Consider the following 20,182-nt stretch of genomic DNA (forward strand, 5'->3'; position numbering starts at 1 on the left):
GGGGGGTGGTTGGTGGTGGTCTCGATGTGCTTCGGGTGTCTCTGTATGTTTTTGCGTTTTTGTGTTTTTACGTTTTTATCTCTTAATTTTGTTTCGAAGAAGTGGTTCTGTAGGCGATGCGGTCTCGTGCTCAGGCGGGATTTAGTGGCACTCTCTTTGATGTCTCTTTAGATTGTCGTTTCGCGTGAAGTGACGTCCGCAGTTCGTTTCTGGGCAATTGAATCGTTCTTGGGCAGCTGATGCTTGATGTGTCTTTTTGTGGCGATATAGATCTGTTTTAAGGCCAAAAACGCTCGAGCAGCCGTTGACAGAACACTTGAAGCGTTTTTTGCACTTTCGATTGACGTGTTGACTTTACAATCAATTAGAGGACGTATTCCTAGTACTATGGTCATACATACTTGAGTTTGTAGCGCAGATTGAAAGTGTGTCCGCAAGTGTCGCAGGCTAGCTCGTGTTTCCTATCTGTTTTGCTGTTCCTGGCGCGTGTTGACTGTTCTGGAGGTGATGAGGTTGACGAGAGGCTATTGTCAAGACTGCTTTCTGAAGCAGGGTGGTTGTTCGAATATGACTGCTCGTCAAATATTGATGAACCGTTGTCGTCGAGGCTGCTTCCCGAAGTAGCTGGGGTGTTTGTATGAGATTGTTCCTGGGATACAAATGAGTTGTTGCTGTCGTCAAAAGTTGGAGCCGGTATTTCGTTTTCCGAAGATGTCTTGCTACGAAGATACGGTTTGTGTATCACAGGATTTAGGTCCTTCTCAAAAGCGAAGGGGCTGAAGTAAGAAACAGGAAGTGAATCGTCGCGAGAGAGTCCAAATCTCGAAAATGACGAAGTAGAGGGTGACGAAGGGAAGATTAGAAGAGGTAAAGGCGAAGACTACGTTAGCCTCCGCCTAAGGCTGGCTATGTAGGGTAGCCGCGAGGCCTGACGGGGGGTCCCGCCGTGGGCGTGGTAGTAAGAATTTGTGAGGGTACGATTCGGAAGTGGTATGGAGTTGACTTGTGAGAAGGGTTTTGGTTAAAACTGATTCTTGACAATGGGGTGAGAAGAAGAGACCTTGTATATCGAATGCAAGACTACCTTATATGTCAGAGCTGTATCTGGAGGCATAGAACGGGACAAAGCTAGTCTCAAGCACGGCGCTCACCGCCAGCATGTATCCGCGTGTATATCTCCTAGCGGCTGCAGTCTGACCTATCATCATCATATGCCTCTACATCTTATTGGACGAAGGCTGCTGGAGGCGTAGAGGAGGCGTAGAGGAGACGTAGAGCGGGGTATCGTTGAGGTCGGAGGTCGGCGAGATGGTGACATGCTAGCCAGAACTCGACGTCAGATTACCTCAAAGTCTCTTGGAAATGAAGTATATCACAGACAGATTTCACAGTTGCAGTCTGACGCCGTTGTGCTTAACAAGTTGTTTTCCTCATGTTTTCTCTCCTTTCAATCTAACGAAGATGCTACATGCCACTAGACATCCATCATCTTCAAGCCATACCTATTCACATGCATTCCCTTTATTCCCCACATCTGCCAAAGATAATCCAAGTATTACTGCTAGATTTTCCGTTGCAACAACGCAGCACTGTCCCTTCAAAAGCCCCCGCTCCTTTATGCAATATACATATAACTCCAATAACACCAGACGTCCCAAATTCTCCACAAAGAAAGGATTGTAAACCATGGGCTTTCAAAAAAAAAATTGCTCCCATATATCCCCTCTTTCACCCCCCAACGCACCAGAAAGCGCCAATCCATCGGATCTTTTTATAAGGAGTGGAAAAAATATGGACAGATGTGAAGGTTGCGTTGATAAGAAAAAACAAGGAATGAGTTGCCGTTATCGTAACCGCAATGATGCGTATCGAGTCTTGCGTTTTTGTGTATCGGGGATTTCCGTATATCGTACATGTATATCTCGTACGTGTGCAGCAAAAGGTGCTTCATCTACCAGATACCGAACTGGTAGGTGAAGTACAGCATCGAACCGAGTGTAGTTCCGGTGGTCAGGAGCATGGTTCCGAGGGTCATCTTCTCGGTAAGGGAGAGCGCGCTGTTGCAGTTGGGGCATGTGTAGCCATCTGTCATTCGTTAGCATTTACTCCCTAATACAAAAATCCAACATGGAATCCAAACTTACCCTTGAGCGAAATGTACTCCTGGGGCAAGTACATGCCGAAAGTGAAGCCAGTGAAAGCACCCAGATAACCCGCCCTCGGCGCCGCAGTAGCACTGAGATCAGAGTCGTAGATGAGCAGCTTGTAGTTCTCTGTCAAGAACGGCGCCTGGCCCTCTGGCGTGTTCTTTGTGTTCCAGAGAACCTCAGTCTCGGTGGCGGACATGTTGACGGAGATGGTGTAGGTAGCTTGGTTGGCGGTGCAAGAGGCGAGGACATCGATAGCTGTAGGTGTCACAGAGAGCGAAGTGTAGTTCCATGCAAATGTGACCCAGTCGCCGACCTTGTAGAATTGCGTTCCGGCAAGGGCGTTGGGGGTGACCATTGTGAGGCCTCCGGCGGGTAACCGGGCGTCGAAGCTGGTGGACTTGGAACCCTTTCCAGTTGTCTTGGAGCCGGAGGGCTTCTTTGTGCCGCTTGCTGTTTCCTTTGCAGTGTTGGAGGCGTTGTCTCCGCTGCTGTTGTTGTCGTTGTTGTTATCGTCGTTGTTGTTGTTGTCACCGGTTGCGGTCGGTTTTGCGGCGGCGGATGTTTTTGCGGGTTGTGTGCTGGCGGGTGCATCTGAGGAGGCGTTGTCGTTGTTGTCATTGTTGTTGTCTAAACCATTCCATCAGTACTTAGGTCATTCGATCACAAGTTTAATCGACATACTGTTATCCTGGCGTCCAAGAAGCACGTTCTTGACATCAGTCAATCCGGAAATGTTGTCGAATGCATGCTTCACGTTCATGGCCTGGGTGACCGACGACATGGCCACGACGGCAGCGAGAATCTGAGACGGCCTCATGTTGTCCAAATGATGGCAACTAAAAGTATTCTTTCAAACTTCAAAGCAATGAAGCCCCGAGTAAAGTGTTCCGGAATAAGGGCTTGTTTCGGCAGGCGAGAAAATCCGCGTGGAATCGAGGGGATTGTGCAACTCGGGGTGTCAACAAGGCGGGACGGGAGCAGTAGAGCGAGAGGCGACGCGACACGTAGATTACGCAAGCAAGGTATTACAAACACTCCTCCGTCCGATAAAACGAGCGACTGGCGGAAGGGTGAGAGAGAGAAGAGGCGTGGATTCGAGGCAGCGATAAAGCGATTGATGGTTTTGCTCAACGGCGGATGCGAAAGGAGAGCTGGGCTGGCTGGATAGGGTGGTCGGTGGTCTCAGCGTAGTTACGAGCCCAGCGGCGAATGGGCAGACCAGGGGCTGGGACTAGCGCTAGGGCAATGCAACCCTAAATATAACATTCTAGCTCCGCAACAGATTATTCTTCCGAGCGTTGAATCAATGCGCTCTTCGTATTCTGCCTCGTCCTATCACCCAAGACTTTTCTCGTACTTTCTCCATAATCATGTGCTCTTTTTGAGCTTCTGCAGACCCTCCATCATGGGCTTGCGTGTCCTTTCATGCAGTATTCGATAGCGCACTTCGGGACGCGAGAACGATTTTGGTTTCCCGAGGGATGGCGATCATCGACTTTGTTATAGCCAGTCACGTCAGCCCTCACGCCAGCCTCCTGCAAGCCCTCTACAAAAACCACATCACATCACCTTGAGCATCAGCATCGCACTTGTATTAAACATGACCGAGTATCTCCTTTGAACTCAGTCGGTCCGGTCATTTCTCAGTGAAACTGCTGACGGACAAGACTGGCCAGGGTCCCCTCTGCGGATCGAGCCTCATCAGCAAGGGTCCAATAAAGGAGATCTGTGGGTAGACCGGACGTGCGCAGATCAACGACGTCAATGGACCGTTGGTTACCGTGTGAGGGCAGAGGAGAGATGTTCACATCTTACTGAAGGTTGGAAAAGCCGCTGAGATATGAGACGGAATTCATTGGCAACCACGACTTTGCACAGCCGGGTATTTCAGCCTTCAGCTGCAGCCTTCTGCACTCTACAACGCATCACGCGTTGCTTCGCCACACCACATGCTGTCTTATAGAGACTGTGCTGCCGTCAGATGTGCTCTGTTTATATATACCAAATTGTCTTGATCTATCACAAATTGCCAGGTTTCGTGAGGCGCCACCAAACGACAACAGGTGCGGTACGATGACTACACAAGACCCAAACAATGTCGGTTGGGTCAGCGAGCCAGCAACGCGCGGCACGGCATCACTATTGTATACTTGCATATCGACGACTATCATATGCACGTGGAGCGCACTACATCTGAATGTGCCTAGGGAAGGCTTATCGGCTGGTCGTGTGCTTTTCTACTAGATCGTTGGGTTTATGGTGGCCATTATCGCGCCTGAATATTTCGTTGCATGGGCTGTCAGCGAATGGCTTGATGCCCATAAACTAAGTAAAATCATGGCTGAGGTCTTTCCGGTAGGTACCTTGCGTTGCATGTTGTTGACCATTCTCTGGACTTCGGTGTCAACGTAAAGCAGCTAACTGGAACTATTAGAGCAAGCGCGAATGGTCGCATGCGTTCAGTCACCTCATGATGATGGGGGGTCTTAAGCTCCAGATGTCAACAGCACCAGACGCCCTTGAAGCTATCCTGTCCACTCCCGATATAATCAAGTTCATCGACAAAGGCTGGATCAAATGCGAGGAATTATCCATCGCAGCTGTGGAAGATAAGAGCAAAGCCAACGCCTTCAACAAAGCCGTGGCTTCAATCCAAATATTCTGGTTCTTTTCTCAATTCCTCGGCAGACTCACATCCACCATACCAGTCTCTCCATTGGAGTGTTTCACGCTGGCGTATGTTATATGTGCTCTCTTCACGTATGGATTCTGGTGGCATAAGCCTTTCGATGCCCAGACACCGCTTTTGATATACCCTGATCCGTCGCTGTCTGCAGAACAAATGCTTGAGCTCAAGGATTCTCTCTATCAATGTTCAACAAACCGGAGCAAGCAAGGCTCTTGGGACGATATGCAGAATTTTATCTCAGGAGAAAGAGCGACTGAGGGAAGGAAATATAGAAAGGTATGGATACGTCCATCTTTGATGCAAAAACTTAAAACCTCAGGTTTCGCGATATCTACAGTACTTTTTGGGTCTTGTCATCTGTTTGCTTGGAATTACCCGTTTCCGACCACTTGTGAAACATACATATGGAGATCTGCCAGCATATCCTGCGTATGTATTCCCTTGATCTTCTTACTTGTATTATTATTAGAAGACAGCGGTGGTAAACCGTGGGACACGCTTTGGGCTCGTATGATTATAGCACTGCTCATTTTGTATGTGCTTGTACGGTTGTTCCTGCTCTTCGAAGTCTTCTTCGCGTTACGATCTTCCCCTCCAGAGATATACAAAGCGGTACCATGGGCTCAATACATCCCTCACATCTAGAAACAAACTGTACTTAGTTATCGAAATTTATTACATCTAAAGGGTATCCGCATATATCCAACATCTCCTATATGAAGCCAATCATGAAAAAAAAGTCTAAAGAAAACCGAGAGAAAGAGAGAGAGAAAAAAAGGACCGCTTAAATCAACTTTTTTGTCTCCCAGTCTCATTCATCATCACCTCCGCCCCTCCCACCACGCCTTATCCTTCTCCCTCCGATGCGGCATACTCTCCCTAATATCCGTCTCCCGATCACTCGCAAACTCGACACTGCGCGCTCTACTCCTACTCCTCGGCCTCTCCGCCCTGTCCACCCCCGTCTTGCTCCGTCTGGGCAACGGCCCGCGGTCCTCCGCTGGAAACGTACTCCTGGGCGAAAACGTATCTCTTCTGCCTTTCCTGGACGTCGGACTAGCCAAGCCACCAGCCTTGCTGTTGCTAAAATCTGCGCTCAGAGGCCGTGCAGTCTTTCGTTTCGATCGCGTCGAGGTGGTGGCAGGGGGTTTCTTGATGTAATCATATGTCGCGGGATCGCGCTTCGCCAGTTCCCTTTCTAGTCTCCAGAGTGGGGCTTCGGGTAGTACTTTGACAGCCATCGTGTCTCTCCATTTGATTTTCCAGTAGACTTCGGCGTCGCCGGCGCGGGAGTTGTTGGCGCCGTAGTCGACGACCAATTTGTAGCTGTCAGTTAGAGCGCGGGCTTCGTAGAGGCCACGATCCTGGATGCCAGGGCCTTCTAGGCGGTAGCGCGTGCGGACTGAGGGGTGAATGTACTCGTTCGTTTGGCGGAGAGGGCGGTCTGTTGCACGGCCTGAGAAGGGGTCTACCGAGGTGTATTGACCTGGTTTGCGTTGCTATCATGAATTAGTATGTTTGTTCATACCTACTTCTCAGCAAGGAAAGACATACTGTACTGCCGCCCAACGCAAAAGCGCCCTTGAGCTCGTTGTAGATCTTTCCAAAACTCCACGGTCTGATCGCGCCTTCTTCTTTCTTGTAGTACTTTTCATTCAGATCATCTTGTTCGAATAGATATTCAGATCGCAAGTCCAGGAATGGTTCAAGTTGACTCATCATCCACGCAAGACTGATATTCGCGATCTGCATGTCATCGTAACCGCCGCCGACATTCGCATGCGCACCAGGGAACCACACTTGGCGGAGCGTTGTACGGTTTCCCTCAGGCTTCTCCCAAACAGCAGGTGAGAAAGATGCCCGGTTCTCATCCAAAGCGAGCGCTTGGAATGCGTTTTCAATGCAGTTGGAGAGTTTGGTGTCGTAGAAAGTTGTTGCCTTTGACTGCTTCATTTGTAGACCCAGACGTTGCAGCTTGCCGATCCGCGGTATGCCGAGACTGCCAACCGTATCCCACACCGCTATGCATTTGATTGGAATATCGAGCCTGGTCAGTCCTCTACGCTCCAGTTCTTCTGCGTATCGTGGGTCATCTGCGCTTGGTTTCCGGGGAAAGGGTACGTCCTCGTGCTTTGGGCGATAGTCGGGGTTCCGCCGATTTTGAACATCCTCATACACTTCTGGTAGGGTGTTCAAACCCTTCTTTGTGAGGAGACCAATCTCTCCAATCAAGCCTCCGATACTACGCGCAGTGAATGCGCCTCTTGAGAAGCCTAGCAAGAAAATCTCGTCTCCTGGGTGATAGTTGTTGGCAAGGAAGGAGTAGGCCTCTCGGACATCGTCACCGAGGCCCTTGCCTGTGGCGCCCCCAACTAAACGAGACAGTTTTCCGCCTTCCGTCCCAAGTCCTTGGGAATAGTTGACAATTTGCTGAATACCATCCTGACTAACTGCCTTGATAGCTCTCGATATCCGGGTAATGTTGCTTGGGATGGAAAGAGTCCCGTTCTTGGTTCCATCATCCGAGTTTAGCCAAGTTCCGTCGCATGCAACAATCAACCTCTTGAACATCCCCCTTCCACCACTGAGTCCTGGTGCATCGACCATGGGTTCGCGCATGCTACGCACGCTTCTGCTTCTTGCGCGGGGCCGCTCTATTGGTACATCAATAATGAGCGGTGATTTAGCCCCACTTCGCGGAACGTCCACAACGATGGGCGCTGGTGTTAGAGGCGCTCTGGTGCTGGGCGCCCGACTTCTGCTCCGCGCTCGAGACAGTGCCACAGACATTCTTTTCTTGAGATTCTTTGCTCTTTCTTGATGTGCCTTTGAAAAGGGCAATTGTTGTCGTGGAGCGGACGCAGCCCAAGTCCAAGGGGAATTAGAGCGAGCTACGTCAATATGGTTGAGCTTTTTGCGCCCGCGGCGAGATTTGGTGACTGGCAATGCGGCTAACCGGGTTGTCGTTTATCCACGTGTCGACTATCCACTCTGCTGGTGTTGTGTTGCTGGCAGTCTTGGTGTTATGTCCGCGAATGGCCTGTCGTATACCGTTGGGAAGACACCGGAACAACGCGCTTCGTCTGCTAACTGTCGCAACTCTGTTGGGCAGATGGATGCGACGGTCGCGAATCCCCAGCCTCCGCTATTCACAGTTTCCAGCTCTTCCGTGTTCCGACTCTTCACACCTGATGGGCGGGAGTAAGCGAGGCAGCCGATAACCTCATCAGCCTCGGGAACCTGCAGCAAGCACTTTGACGCAGGGCACGAGAAATCGCGAAACAGAGGGGGTCGGATGGTCAATATGATGGGAAAGGAAATGGGGCGGACGTGTCGCGCAGCGCACAGCGCACTCTTACGTCGAGTGGTTGGGCGTCGGCTTCAAAGCTTTGCTGTAGGCTGGGGGTGCCCAAGTCATTGGACTCGCTTACCCAGCCTCTTGTCTGCGAACATGCGATTACCCCTCGGGATTGTTGATTATTACCAGGCTGATGAGAGTATAACTGTAGTTGTGCAAAGATTCAGTCAATTTTACCCCGCTGGTGCCCAAGTGTGCGCGTGTTGCGTCCAAAGTGAGGCTGTTCTCCAGCACATCGAGCTCGACCGCAACTTCTTCAACAACGCAGCGCCAAGCTCGAGCTCACTTCCTTTCTGAGACTAGGATGCGCTGCATCGCATGGAGCCGCATTGGGCGCAGGTAGCCCTGCCGGTGAAGGCCCAATTTTCCATACTGTTATGCGTTAGGTGCATGCCAGGTGTAGACTTAGGTGCAGGAAGCGTGCGAGTCGGGCGGTGAGGGAAAAGGTACGTGGTGGTAAGGGACACCCGGCCCACCAGCAATGGTCGGCAACATCGAGATTGCCGAAGTCACGGACATTTTCCGAGCTTGTTTTGATGCAAACGTAAATTGTTTTGGAGGGGATATCAACTGTTTTTCAATTTCAAGAACTTTTATCTAGTAGTTCCGTTTCCTTTCAGTTCATTCTTCGTCGCTTTCTACGCGACGCAACATTCTGGTAAATGTTGACCAACCCCTAGTCGCAGATGCGCGCGCAATCATGCGCCGAGTAACAATCCAGCGCCTGGTCCCTTGGCTGGTAATCGCACAACTACACTCTACAGTTATCGTACAGAATTCCTTCCTAGACACCCATGATCTCAAGAACTCCATGCGATAAACCAACATCCCTAGAGTGTAAAGTGCAGCGCGAGCGGCAAAATGGAATCCATCTAGGACATACGCTATGACGAAACGACAAGAGGAGAGAATACAATAGATAGAGGAGGAATAGATGAGAGACGTGCCCCAGGAGAATCGTAAATGTCATAGACGCAGAGAAATAGTGAGAAAGAGACGGGCAGCTTAGTAGCCGCCGAAAAGATCATCAAGCTCGTCAAGATCAATAAGCTCCGGGCTCTTCATGATCCAGTCGTCGTCGAGCTCAAGTTTTACCGATTTGCGCTTGAGCGACGGTGGAGGCATTTCGATGTGGAGGACCGGTTTCATCGCAGGGCTGCTCTGGAACGTCATAAGATGGTCCATCTGACCAAACAGTGCTGCTGCCGCCTCCGAGTCCTTGAGTGCGGCGCTTTCTACAGTCTCCTCAACGGAAACGGCGACTTCTTCCATCTTGACATCGCTATGTTGTGTTGGCTCGGCGGATACGCTAGCAGATCGCTCGCGCTCGGCCTCCTGGCTCATGCGGCGTTGTTGGAGAAACGAGGCAGTCTGGGTGAACTCGCGCTCGTCCTTTTCTAAAGGCGGCGATTGAGCCCGGCGGTTATGCGAGATGTTTGCAGTCGTGGGTGGATGGCTCTGGTTGGAGAAGGGATCGCTGTTGACGCTGTCGTAGTCAGACAGATCTAGCTCAGGCGACGGCGACATGCGATCTCTTGATCTCGCATCCATGTCTTCCTCTTCCGAGGTTGCAGACGAGAGCGATGGGGTGACGATGCGTGGTGCGATGGCGGTGGCACTTCCATCGGCTGGGATAGGTTGATGCGGGCAGGTGGAGAGGAAGTAGTAGACACGCTTGGGATGAGTGCCAACGAGCTTCTTGTCGAGCGGACATCTCGACAGAGCTGTCCAATTGCGCTTCAAGTAGGTGGCTAAGCGTGACGAGATGATAGCAGCTGGGTTCGCGGAGCTAGAGTACGTCAGCATGAGTGACTATGAAACTAGTGATGGAGCTTGGATGCTTGGAAGTTTGGTACATACCTCTCAACGATTGGAATAATGGGCGACAGAACGAGGGCGAGTTCTTTTAGCAGGTGGGGACGGTTGCCTGTCTTCTGGAGCTGTTCGATAACGCCAACCACGATTTCGTCGTCGATGCCTTGGGTGTCAATCTTTGTCGTCCCAGACTCGCCGCCTGGCGAAGGTGGCGGGGTGTCTGCCACCCGGCCTGAGCTTTTGGGTCGCTGCTCATCCAAGCGCAGTGATGAGGGGCGCGGTGGTGATGGTGGCACCGACGAGAGTGAGCCGGAATGTGAGCGTTTCTGTTTCTTTGCGGCGTGCTGACCTTCGCTTGTCGAAGGCGGTGAGCGCGCAGGTCGCGGTGCTCCTGGCAGCTGTATGCCGAGTGACGGCAGCGACAGCGATTTCCGGCGGGTGTTGTAGGGCATTTTGAGGGAAGCGACGCAGTCGCAAACGTCGCTCAAGTGGAGAGGAAGGAAGGAGAGAGTCTTCCAAGGGAGAAGTAAATTATTGAGGCTGGCAGAGGGTGTGCAGCCAAAAGTGTTTTGTTACTGGGAGAATACCAGGGTCGTCGATTGGTCCGGTAGGAATGCAATGCAGCCTATACCACCAACGCTGCTGCCGAGTATGCAAGGTAGCGTGCGACGCTTAGATATCTGCACTGCAGCTGATGGCGTCGAGAAGGGCGCCCGATTACTCTGAGAGGGATGTTTGATGGTGTTGAACGTTGAGTGGCACCCGTCCTGTCGCGAATACGCGGCTCGCCTCCTGAAGGCAGTGAATACGTAACTCGGCGAAGGCGACTGGTTGCCTCAAGCTCGACCCAATAACTATTGCAACACAATTAAGTGCAGCTGCAACACCACGGTAATCAGGAATCAGAAACAGTGAGAAGCAAGAGTAAACGGAATGGGACAGGACAGTTGATGTCGGGCCCTGATGTAGTTCGAGGGGTGGTGAAGAAGAGGGGATGCGACGAGGGAAAGAACGGAGGCGTAGTGGAGCACACAGTGAAGAAGGAGCGACTAGGCTCCGGTAAGAGACCGTGCGTCTAAGTAGGGTGAATGTATCCAGGGATCGCCTCTTTGGTTATGACAGCATACTACTTTTAGAGCCCGTTTTTGCTTTGTTGGCCAGGGGCTAGAGCCTAACGCTCCTATCAAGATGCCGTGGTTACCTGCATGTACCACGCGGTAAAGTCATCTAAAGTAGATACTCGCCGGACGCTTTTCAGAACATGGCTTCTCGCCTGCCCGCTCCAACGTCTTGTACAGGCTTCGCTATCCTGCCCAATCCCGTCAGCCTGGGAATCTCGGCTGTCTGTGTCTTGCAACCTCTGTCCGTGTCAAGCTCCGGGCATTGGATGGTCTCAGCTGAGCCCGGAACAGTGAACACCGCACTTGGATCTCTATACATGCTGCCCCGAGCGCGCAACAAGTGGCACATGCTAGACGTTGCTCGTAAGGATGCTTCCTTGCCGATAAACTTCCGCCAACGATACGAACGTCTCTGGCCCTGAGACGGCTTTCCCGCAAGTGACCTCATGCTCAACACGTCTCGTTGGAGCCTCGCGCATCCTTCGCATCTGCAATTGGGCGGGTCGTCACAGCTGTCCCGCAAGCTGACCGCCATAATATCTTCCGTCCCCCAAGCAGTCAAACGGCCACGATGCGAGTGGACGGGCGCTTTCCATGATCTGATGCAGCGTGCATATCATCTTGTTCCAGAGCGGAGACATCCCTGTTCTGAGGTTTCGCCTAGCATACAAAGTGGATTTAGCCTCAACGCTGCAACCAGGATGCCCCAGGGCGGTGAGCACACTTTTCTCGAATTTTTCTTTAACGGAAGTTTTCCCACTGGCATGCGGCCAACCCTCGGCAACGTTAATACGCGAACGACAAAAAGCGTTCTCACGAGATGTGGCTTCATTCTTCTTTGTGCGTTGCTGATAACATGTCACGATGCACGGAAAAAGCACAATGGATGATGCTGCCGAGCTGGATCTTCTGGCACATCGGTTTCAGCAGCCTCCACTCCGCATTGCGACCACACCCCCAAACATTGCGCACGCGAGTTGCCATCACTTCCGATGGCTGTGCAGGGATTGCGCATATGTCTTTCCCCGATGGGGACAGGCGCATAGAACCAGGTCCGGTCTGCATGTGCAGCACAGCGTCACCTTTTGTGGGGAACTGGAAGGTATGGCGCCGCACTTGTCCAGTGGGCAAACAGATTCACGGATGCGCTACGTATCTTCCCCAGACGAAGTGTGGACTGGATGAGGAAGTTGGCAAGTCGTGAAAGACGGTGAAGATGCATGTTTGTTTGCTTGTTCCCACACTCAACGACATGTCTGTAGATGACATGCATCTTTATCTGACTCGGCAAGTTGTATGCTGTGCATGATGATTACGACCGCCACTGATGCGTGAGCCCAGCGTGCTCGACGGTATGAGATGCCAGATCCAGGCACACATGCAAAAACATGGCAGGCCCGGATGATAAGACAGAACAAAGTTCGGGCAACCGATGTCGCGTTCCAGAGTGCCGTGACGCGATTTCTCTAAATGCCCATGATCCCGACTGCAGATCTCGCTTGACCTTCTGTTGGCTCCCAGGTTACGATGGTCGCGATCTGGAAATTGCCGCTTTGAGCCTTTCCCCTCCATCGCCAATATGCGTAAAGTTGACGTCGTTTCAACAAAACTAGGTCTGCTCGTACAACGCGGCAACTTGGGGTAGTGAGAGTTTAACTCGCGTTATCTATGATAGCGGCAAACCTCCACAATCTCGATGTTCTCGATGGTGGTGAATGTGGGGGAGGCGATACGGTGAGTTATCATCTCCACAGCGACCACCATGGCTTCTGTGTAACCGGGGATCCGGCTGGTGCAGCAAGCGGCTGCTCACCTGAGGTGGTGGTCTCGGCCAATCTTTGCCGCATGCCCTTCCTCGGCCTCAACTGCAACCACCAGGTCGTGCCGAAATTGTAGCGTTTTATGTCAACGACTTCCAGCCCACTTTCTTCGACAATCTTGCCGATGTCTTTGTTCCACCAGCAGCCGTGTTCGTCCGCATGAGCGGGAGCTGTCTTGTCCAACATGCTGTTGAGCCACTCGTAGTGCGACTTACCGTGCTCTAGAAGTAGGATCTGGCCGTTCTCATTGGTCGACACCTCTAGGTTCTGGAGCAGCTTCACAGGCTCATGTGTAGAGCACAGTCCCATGGTTTGTATCACCGTGTCGTATCCGTCTTGGGCACCATATGGGGGCGTTATCGGGTCTGTGGCAGACTGTTGCTTGAAGAAGACACGGCTAAAGTATTCCTTGTGCGTGTCGTTCCACTTCCGCTTTGCAACTGCCAACATGGGCCCGCTTGAGTCGAGCAACGTCACTGTCGCACATTGCTTGGTCTTGTAGTAAGGTATGTTCCTACCAGTACCAACAGCCACCTCCAACACGTGTCCCTTGGCCATGGAAGTAAGCTTCTTGCGCTTCCTGGTCAAAAAGAGTAGCGTCTCAGACGTGTCAACCTTCTCGTCATAGCCCTCGGCCTCTTTGTCGAATCGGTCTGAGAGATCTTCTGGCAAGTCCTTCAAGTCGCTATCCTGTGTCAACGACGTGTAGAGCATCGTCGCGTATGTGCCCATTCCGAATGCGATCATGCCGACGCCGAACATTGGCCATTGTCTCCATCTCCGTAGTTTTGCCTGATGATGTGCCGACCTCAGTTCCTCATCCGACAGGCGCTGCAGATCCGACAGCGTTGGACGTGCTGCCCATACCCGCTTCAATGCTTGCTCAGGTGTTTGGTTGGCGGGGGCTCGAAGTGGTAGGTCGTTGTTGTGCTGCGCTCGTTGTATGCGTCTGTGTAGTGGTATAGCGGGCTTTGTGGGTATCGCAGGTTTTGCAGGAAACGACTTTGGGGGCTTCGGGAGCTTTGCCATGGCGATGCAAGCAGACACAGAATACCTGAGGAACGAGTGACTGTGAGACGCAATGGGTGAAGCCGTCGAGCAACAATTGAAGTCTCAAATCTTTCGATGCGCCGACCCAATCGCTCGGTAGCGTCAAAGCTTCCCTGCCGCCACGAGGTTATCAACCGTGCCCAGCCGACGCACGCCCTTCAGACAACGATATCGGCCCACCAGCGGCACTTGCACGCCGTTCGCGCTCATGTAGGTTGACTTTTCTTCATGTCTTTCCTTTCTTTTGCCCAGTTGTTGCATTTCTATACGTCTTGACTTTGCGCGCAATGGCTTCTTCTGCATCCCCCGAGATACCCTCATCCATCTTGATCGTCGGCAGCGGCGCGTTTGGACTTTCCACTGCCTATTCATTATGTCAAAACCCGCGGTACAAGAACACCTCGATTACTATCATAGACCGTCAGCCTTTTCCTACGCCTGATGGCTCGAGTGTAAGTAGAGCATCTAATCTACTCTGTTTCAACACCTTGCTCTAGAGCAACACATTAGCCAGTGGAGTCAACCTGTTCAACCAAATTCAAACGCTTAAGCAAAAGCATACAGATTGACACTTCACGAATCATCCGTCCTGATTATGCTGCCGCACGCTACACCCGTCTCGCGACCATCGCGCAAAACCGCTGGCGAACCGACTTTGCGACCGAACACTACCATGAGGTCGGCCTATGTGTGACAGCTTGGGGTCCGGAGCAGAAGTACGTTTCCGGATCACTCGCAAACGTCCGCGCGATCGGAACAGACAAAGTAGAAGTGCTGAACTCGCCGGAGGACATACAAAAAGCATGTGGTCTGGAAGGCAAAGACCCATGGGGCAACGGTAGCACCGGATACGTGAATTGGAGTTCAGGCTGGGCAGACGCAGAGGGCGCGATGATGTGGCTGAGGGAGAAGGTCGAGAAGCTGAACAGGGTAAAGTTCGTCACAAAGGCTGTGAAGAAGCTGTTGATTGATCACAAGACCAACACCGTCTCCGGCGTGCGGTTCAACGACTCGAGCGAACTCAAGGCGGATCTGACGATGCTGGCGGCAGGCGCATGGACGGCGTCGCTCATCGATCTTCGAGGCATCTGCAAAGCGACTGGGCAAGCTCTGTGCTATATGCCCATCTCCAAGGAGGAGGAAGCGAAGATGTCTACACGGCCAACTATCCTGAACCTCTCCCATGGCTTGTTCATGATTCCGCCTTCCAAGCGCCTCCTCAAAGTCGCGCGTCACGGCCACGGCTACCTGAACCCGACCACGATCCCACATCCGGAGTCCGAGGACCCCAATGAGACAATCACCATCTCCCTACCATACACACACGTCGACGATCCATCACAGGCAGTCCCAGTCGAGGGCCAGCGCCAATGCCGAGACTTCCTCGCAGCCATACACCCTTCTCTCGCAGCACCCTCGCGACCGTTCACCAAGTCGAAGATTTGCTGGTACACGGATACTAGGGATGGCGACTTTTTGATCTCGTACCACCCCAAGTACAAGGGCTTGTTTTTGGCGACGGGTGGCTCGGGACATGGCTTCAAGTTTTTGCCTGTTATTGGCGATAGTATTGTCGAGTGTATAGAAGGCAGAACACCAGATGACTTCAAGGGTCGATGGGAATGGCCGGCTGAGCGGGTACCGGAAGAGCAGTGGGCTGGTGATGGAAGTCGTGGTGGACCTGTTGGTATGATTTTGGAAGAGGAGATGGCGAAGAGTAGAGGGAAGTTGTAATCACCCGCGCGCCAAGACACTCCATGTTGATATAAATATCTTGAGTTCGGGTTCTGTACTCTCTTCTTTACATTCAAAATCATTCCTCTATTCTCTAAAAACAAAACGGTTTGCTTCTCGTCTATGGAGACTGTGTCGCTTCTGTCAAAATGCTAGACATAAACGGGTCATGGAACCTCCGCGCCATGCTTTTTACTTTCCAAGAGTCATTGTCTATTCCACATGTACTCCCCCTCAGAAAAGCTTTGTACAAATCCAAAGTCTGGTGTCCCTCGTCTATCATCAGCTTCGTTCAAAAACAACAACAAAAAAGGCATGTTGTTCTCTTGTTGCCACCAGAACTACAACAAACTATGAACGACAACCAAGAAGCACAAATCTCTGTGGTCATGAGCGGTGCTGCGTTCATGAAGTTAACTTCAGCGCATCTTCGTATCGGTATAAATATCATCTGCTTACACTCCCTACCCCTCCTGCATACCAAGAACTAAACTTTCTTTCCAAAACGTCGGCTTCCATACAACATGGTCGTGGTGTGGTTGTGCTCGTCTCAAAACGCTCGGAGAAGATGTCATGTGGCCACAGAAAGTCAAGTCATCTATTACCAAAAACGGTCCGGTATCTGGGCATGTCTTCGTCCTCGAAAAGACCGCAGACCACATCAAAGCCCAGTGTTTCCCGTTGGTCATGTTCTCCGACATACGCAACAGATGAAAAGAATGTCTCTTCCCTGTTGTTACCAACATCACTACCCGCAAGGTCATGACCAAAACGAGGGAGTTAATCGATCATGGATGCTGTTTCTGCCAATACAGTATTCTCAGCATGCTTCTAAGCATATAAATGCCTATCTCGCACACTTTGGATACTCTTCTTTATACTCGAACTCACTGCCTTTTTCCAAAATTCGCAATATGAAGAGGAATGGTCGTGGCACGTTTCGCTCTCCTCAAGGCCTCAGTTCGCCAACTTGTGTGTACTCTCCAAATCGTACCACCTACTGTTGTCGAAACACCATACCATGGAAGCTATGTTTTTGCTTTTTTTAAGCCACCCACAAACAAATTCGGACAAAGATACCTCATGACGCTGATATTCTCCACGCGCCAACATTATAACCCGTGCACCTTATTGCATGCATAAATATCCAGCGGTCCTATGAATTCAACTCCTATCCATATCAACAAGCACTCTCCCTTCTTCCAAAAACGTGGTTCGTCCACAACATGTCGGTGGCGTGTTCTTCTTTCCTCGAAAACAGCAGTGGTCAGATTCATGTGGACGCTCGGAGCTAGACCTGTCACTATCAAGTCTATTCATTAAACGTCCATGTCTTTCTTGGCCAACGAGTCGCCAGGTACTTCAAAATTCGGTTGCCCCAAGTCCGACATCTACACCACGCGCCAAGATCACATGCTGGGCATCTTACCGCGTGTATAAATATCTCCCTCTATACTTCCGGTACTTCTGTTCACATCCAAGCCTGCTTAATCTTCTCCAAAAACCGATGAGAACGCCCGAATGTTGGTGGCGCGCTCTGCTCTCTTTGAAACAAAATATCAAACGCATCATGTGTAAGTTCTGAGTTATACCTTACACGTACTAAAAGATGATTCAAACGGTCGGCACATCTTTGTTCTTGGCTAGATTTTCGACGTGTGGGCAAAGAAGCTCACAGCGAAATACCATGAGCTTCCCGCCATCGCCTTGCGAAAGCTGATGGACGAAACATACAAGCCGCAAGACCTCCTCCGCGACCGCTCCCCGGCCGAATGGTGCATGAAAGTCAAGCGCCTCTGCCAAGATGCAGAACTCGGAGGCAACGATCAGCAATATGCGGCCCAGTGCCGAAACCTCTAGGCCTCAGTATGTGTCGGCTGCATTTCATGACCAAATATCCAAATTGCTAGTGGCAATTTCTATCTCATACAATCGGAGCAATATGACCGATAACGAAGCCTTATCGAAAGATGACGTTGAACTTCTTATGAGTGGAGTTTTTCCGAAAGCACATTGCAAAGATCAGCGAGGAGGGTAGTAATGTTGCGCGATCGGTTGTGGAGGTGCTACTTGAATGCTTGATAATATCGTACAGTCCACTCATCGAGCCTGCCGCCCTAGTCATTTCGGTCATCATGTCTAAAATCAACGTCAACATCACATGAAAGTTTGCGGGAAGAGCTATGATTATGTCGAAGTTCAAAAGTTTGATTGGATAAAGTCTACACAAGAATCGAAGATAACGAAAAGCAAAGCCTCCACGAAGCCATGTAGTCTACATACTGCATCACCTCACAGCCTTAGCACCGACGTCTCTTACTCTAAGCACGGCTGAAGCACTTGGTGACAAGTGCCTGGTCAGTCGAACCGTTGGGAGTCAATCCAAGGACGTAGCTCTGGTCGAAAGCACCAGCCGACCAGCCGATGTAACCAAGGTAGACATCGCTGTTCTTGTTCAAGCTAGCGAGAGCAGCGCAGACATCAGTCTCGCACGAAGCAGTGTTACCACCACCGACCTCGGACAGGATAGCCTGGCGCTTGTTGGTGCGGAGCCAGGTGGCAAGGGGAACGAAAGAGTCCTCGACGTGGTCGCTGGTGCACTCAGCGTGGGTACCAGAGTTGTCGCTGTCGAGGTAACGGTGGACGTCGAAGATGATCTTGTCGGTCGTGCCGTCGGTGTCCTTGACCTTGAGGAGAGAAGGACCGCTGGCGGTGGGGAAGGTACCCGCAGATGTGTAGTCAGTTCCAGGGACGAGAATCATCTGGGACTTGGCGCCTGCCTTGCGGATGGCGTTGACGGCAGCCTGGGCGGAGTCGGCCCAGGTGGACATGGTGAGGTCGTGGGGCTCGTTCATCAGGCCGAAAGCGATCTTGCTCTCAGACGCGTACTTGGTCGCGATCTTGGACCAGATATCAGCGAACTGGTCGTTGGTTGGGCCGCCCTGGCCGATGATCTGGCCGTTCCAGCGGGCGTAGTTGTGGAGGTCGATGAGGCAGACAGCGCCGGTGGCCAAGCAGCCTTGGACGAGCTTGTCGTAGGCTCCAGCGACAGTGGCATCGAGGGCACCACCGAGCTTGTTGCCGACAAGGTGCTGCCATCCGATGGGAAGACGGTAGATGTTAAGCTTGTCGTCCTTGGTGAAATGCTGCATCTGAGCAATTCCGTTCGCGCCGGGGTCGACGTAGGCTCCGCTGCAGGATCCAGATGTGTCGCATCCGAAATCGAAACCAGCAATGTTCATACCAGCATACTGAGTCTTTCCGCTAGACGAGGCAGGGGCGGCAGCCACGGCAGCGGCCTTGCTGGTAGCAGCAGCGACTGGCTTGGCGGAAGTCTTGGTCGCAGCAGGAGTCGAGGTTCGTGCCATAGTGACCATGGTGGTCTTGGGAGCAGCAGGGGCCGCGGCTCCTGAGCCAGCGCCAGGAACACACTGAGAGTACCAGTCGTTCTGGACCTCACAGTGGTAGCCAGATACACAGGCAGTAGCACCAGTGAAGCCTTGTCCACCACACTGCGCGTAAGCCGCCCCCTGGGCGGCGTAGGCACCGCTTGCTGCAAAAGCAGCGAATGCGAAAGAGTAGCGAGCCATTGAAACGAAGTTTGAATGAAGGATAGACTTGGGTAGGCAAAGAAAGGATGAGAATGTAAATAGCACAAGTAGAAGCAAAGGATTGAAACTTCACAGATGTGATGGAGAACTAAGAAAACAGCGGACGGATTGCGCTTTTATCATCTCATGGGAAGGGTACCCAGAAGGTCGTGCCCTTGCGCTTCCAAACCGTTCGAGACCTGATTCCAGGTCGACGGGATGGCGGCATATTGTCTCCGCATTGTTCCCACCGTTTCATGATCATTACCGAGATGTTCGGTGGTATTACCGGGGACCGTAGTGGCTGTGAGCAGAATATCACGGAGATGTATTGCTGTATGGCGTCTGGAGCTGTCAGTGCTGTCATCGGGACGCGGCGGCTAGGCCAAGCGAGATGGTAGGCCCACTTTTCGGCTTACTGACGCGCCGTTTCGAGCCCGTTTGCTTTGTTCAGTGAAACGACTAGGCTTGTATTTGTGGAGAACGGCGTATGTCTCTTCATTTCGCCAAGATGAGAGGGGGGTACACAAGCTTCAGGATTGGGGAGATCCGAAGCTTGGTATGCTTAATCAAGAGCGCGCCATCGTGGTGAGAGGCTGTGTCTCGATAGGTCCTTTCGTAGCATGTCTTAGTTCTAGAACGTCGGTTCGCGGTTATTGTTTTGCTGGTGGTTGCACATACTGACGTCTTGCAGTTCCGATCATGAAGTTGTAGCAAGTGCAGCCGCGGCTCCAGCACTCTAGCCCTCACAAGGTTATAACCGGTGGGAGAAGCTGACACTGTGGATTCTTTAGTTGTTTTACAAAACATCACATCAGTAACGTGTAGACAGCGATGGTCTCATTCATTATATGC

General features: G+C 51.7%; 6 protein-coding genes across 6 annotated transcripts; 1 reads left to right on the forward strand and 5 right to left on the reverse strand.

Moving 5' to 3' along the window:
- Positions 1–1,951: 1,951 nt before the first annotated feature.
- On the reverse strand, positions 1,952–2,967 carry J4E82_011262 (uncharacterized protein; the record flags this gene model as incomplete). The annotated part of the gene is made up of 3 exons (XM_051737470.1): positions 1,952–2,085; positions 2,145–2,777; positions 2,832–2,967. The coding sequence occupies 3 exons, from the start codon at positions 2,965–2,967 to the stop codon at positions 1,952–1,954; spliced, it is 903 nt and encodes a 300-aa protein (XP_051582763.1).
- Positions 2,968–5,660: 2,693 nt separating this feature from the next.
- On the reverse strand, positions 5,661–7,629 carry J4E82_011263 (uncharacterized protein; the record flags this gene model as incomplete). The annotated part of the gene is made up of 2 exons (XM_051737471.1): positions 5,661–6,338; positions 6,394–7,629. 2 exons carry the CDS (start codon positions 7,627–7,629, stop codon positions 5,661–5,663), a joined length of 1,914 nt encoding a protein of 637 aa, XP_051582764.1.
- A 1,573-nt stretch (positions 7,630–9,202) lies between these two features.
- J4E82_011264 (uncharacterized protein) lies at positions 9,203–10,464 on the reverse strand (the record flags this gene model as incomplete). The annotated part of the gene is made up of 2 exons (XM_051737472.1): positions 9,203–9,986; positions 10,058–10,464. The coding sequence occupies 2 exons, from the start codon at positions 10,462–10,464 to the stop codon at positions 9,203–9,205; spliced, it is 1,191 nt and encodes a 396-aa protein (XP_051582765.1).
- Positions 10,465–12,875: 2,411 nt separating this feature from the next.
- On the reverse strand, positions 12,876–13,982 carry J4E82_011265 (uncharacterized protein; the record flags this gene model as incomplete). The annotated part of the gene is made up of 1 exon (XM_051737473.1): positions 12,876–13,982. The coding sequence occupies one exon, from the start codon at positions 13,980–13,982 to the stop codon at positions 12,876–12,878; it is 1,107 nt and encodes a 368-aa protein (XP_051582766.1).
- A 308-nt stretch (positions 13,983–14,290) lies between these two features.
- J4E82_011266 (uncharacterized protein) lies at positions 14,291–15,737 on the forward strand (the record flags this gene model as incomplete). The annotated part of the gene is made up of 2 exons (XM_051737474.1): positions 14,291–14,455; positions 14,568–15,737. The coding sequence occupies 2 exons, from the start codon at positions 14,291–14,293 to the stop codon at positions 15,735–15,737; spliced, it is 1,335 nt and encodes a 444-aa protein (XP_051582767.1).
- Positions 15,738–18,058: 2,321 nt separating this feature from the next.
- On the reverse strand, positions 18,059–19,327 carry J4E82_011267 (uncharacterized protein; the record flags this gene model as incomplete). Its single annotated transcript, XM_051737475.1, has 1 exon — positions 18,059–19,327. One exon carries the CDS (start codon positions 19,325–19,327, stop codon positions 18,059–18,061), a length of 1,269 nt encoding a protein of 422 aa, XP_051582768.1.
- Positions 19,328–20,182: the final 855 nt, after the last annotated feature.

This window comes from Alternaria postmessia (assembly GCF_024291825.1).
Source record: "Alternaria postmessia strain BMP 2775 chromosome Unknown scaffold_180, whole genome shotgun sequence".
Lineage (NCBI taxonomy): Eukaryota > Fungi > Ascomycota > Dothideomycetes > Pleosporales > Pleosporaceae > Alternaria > Alternaria postmessia.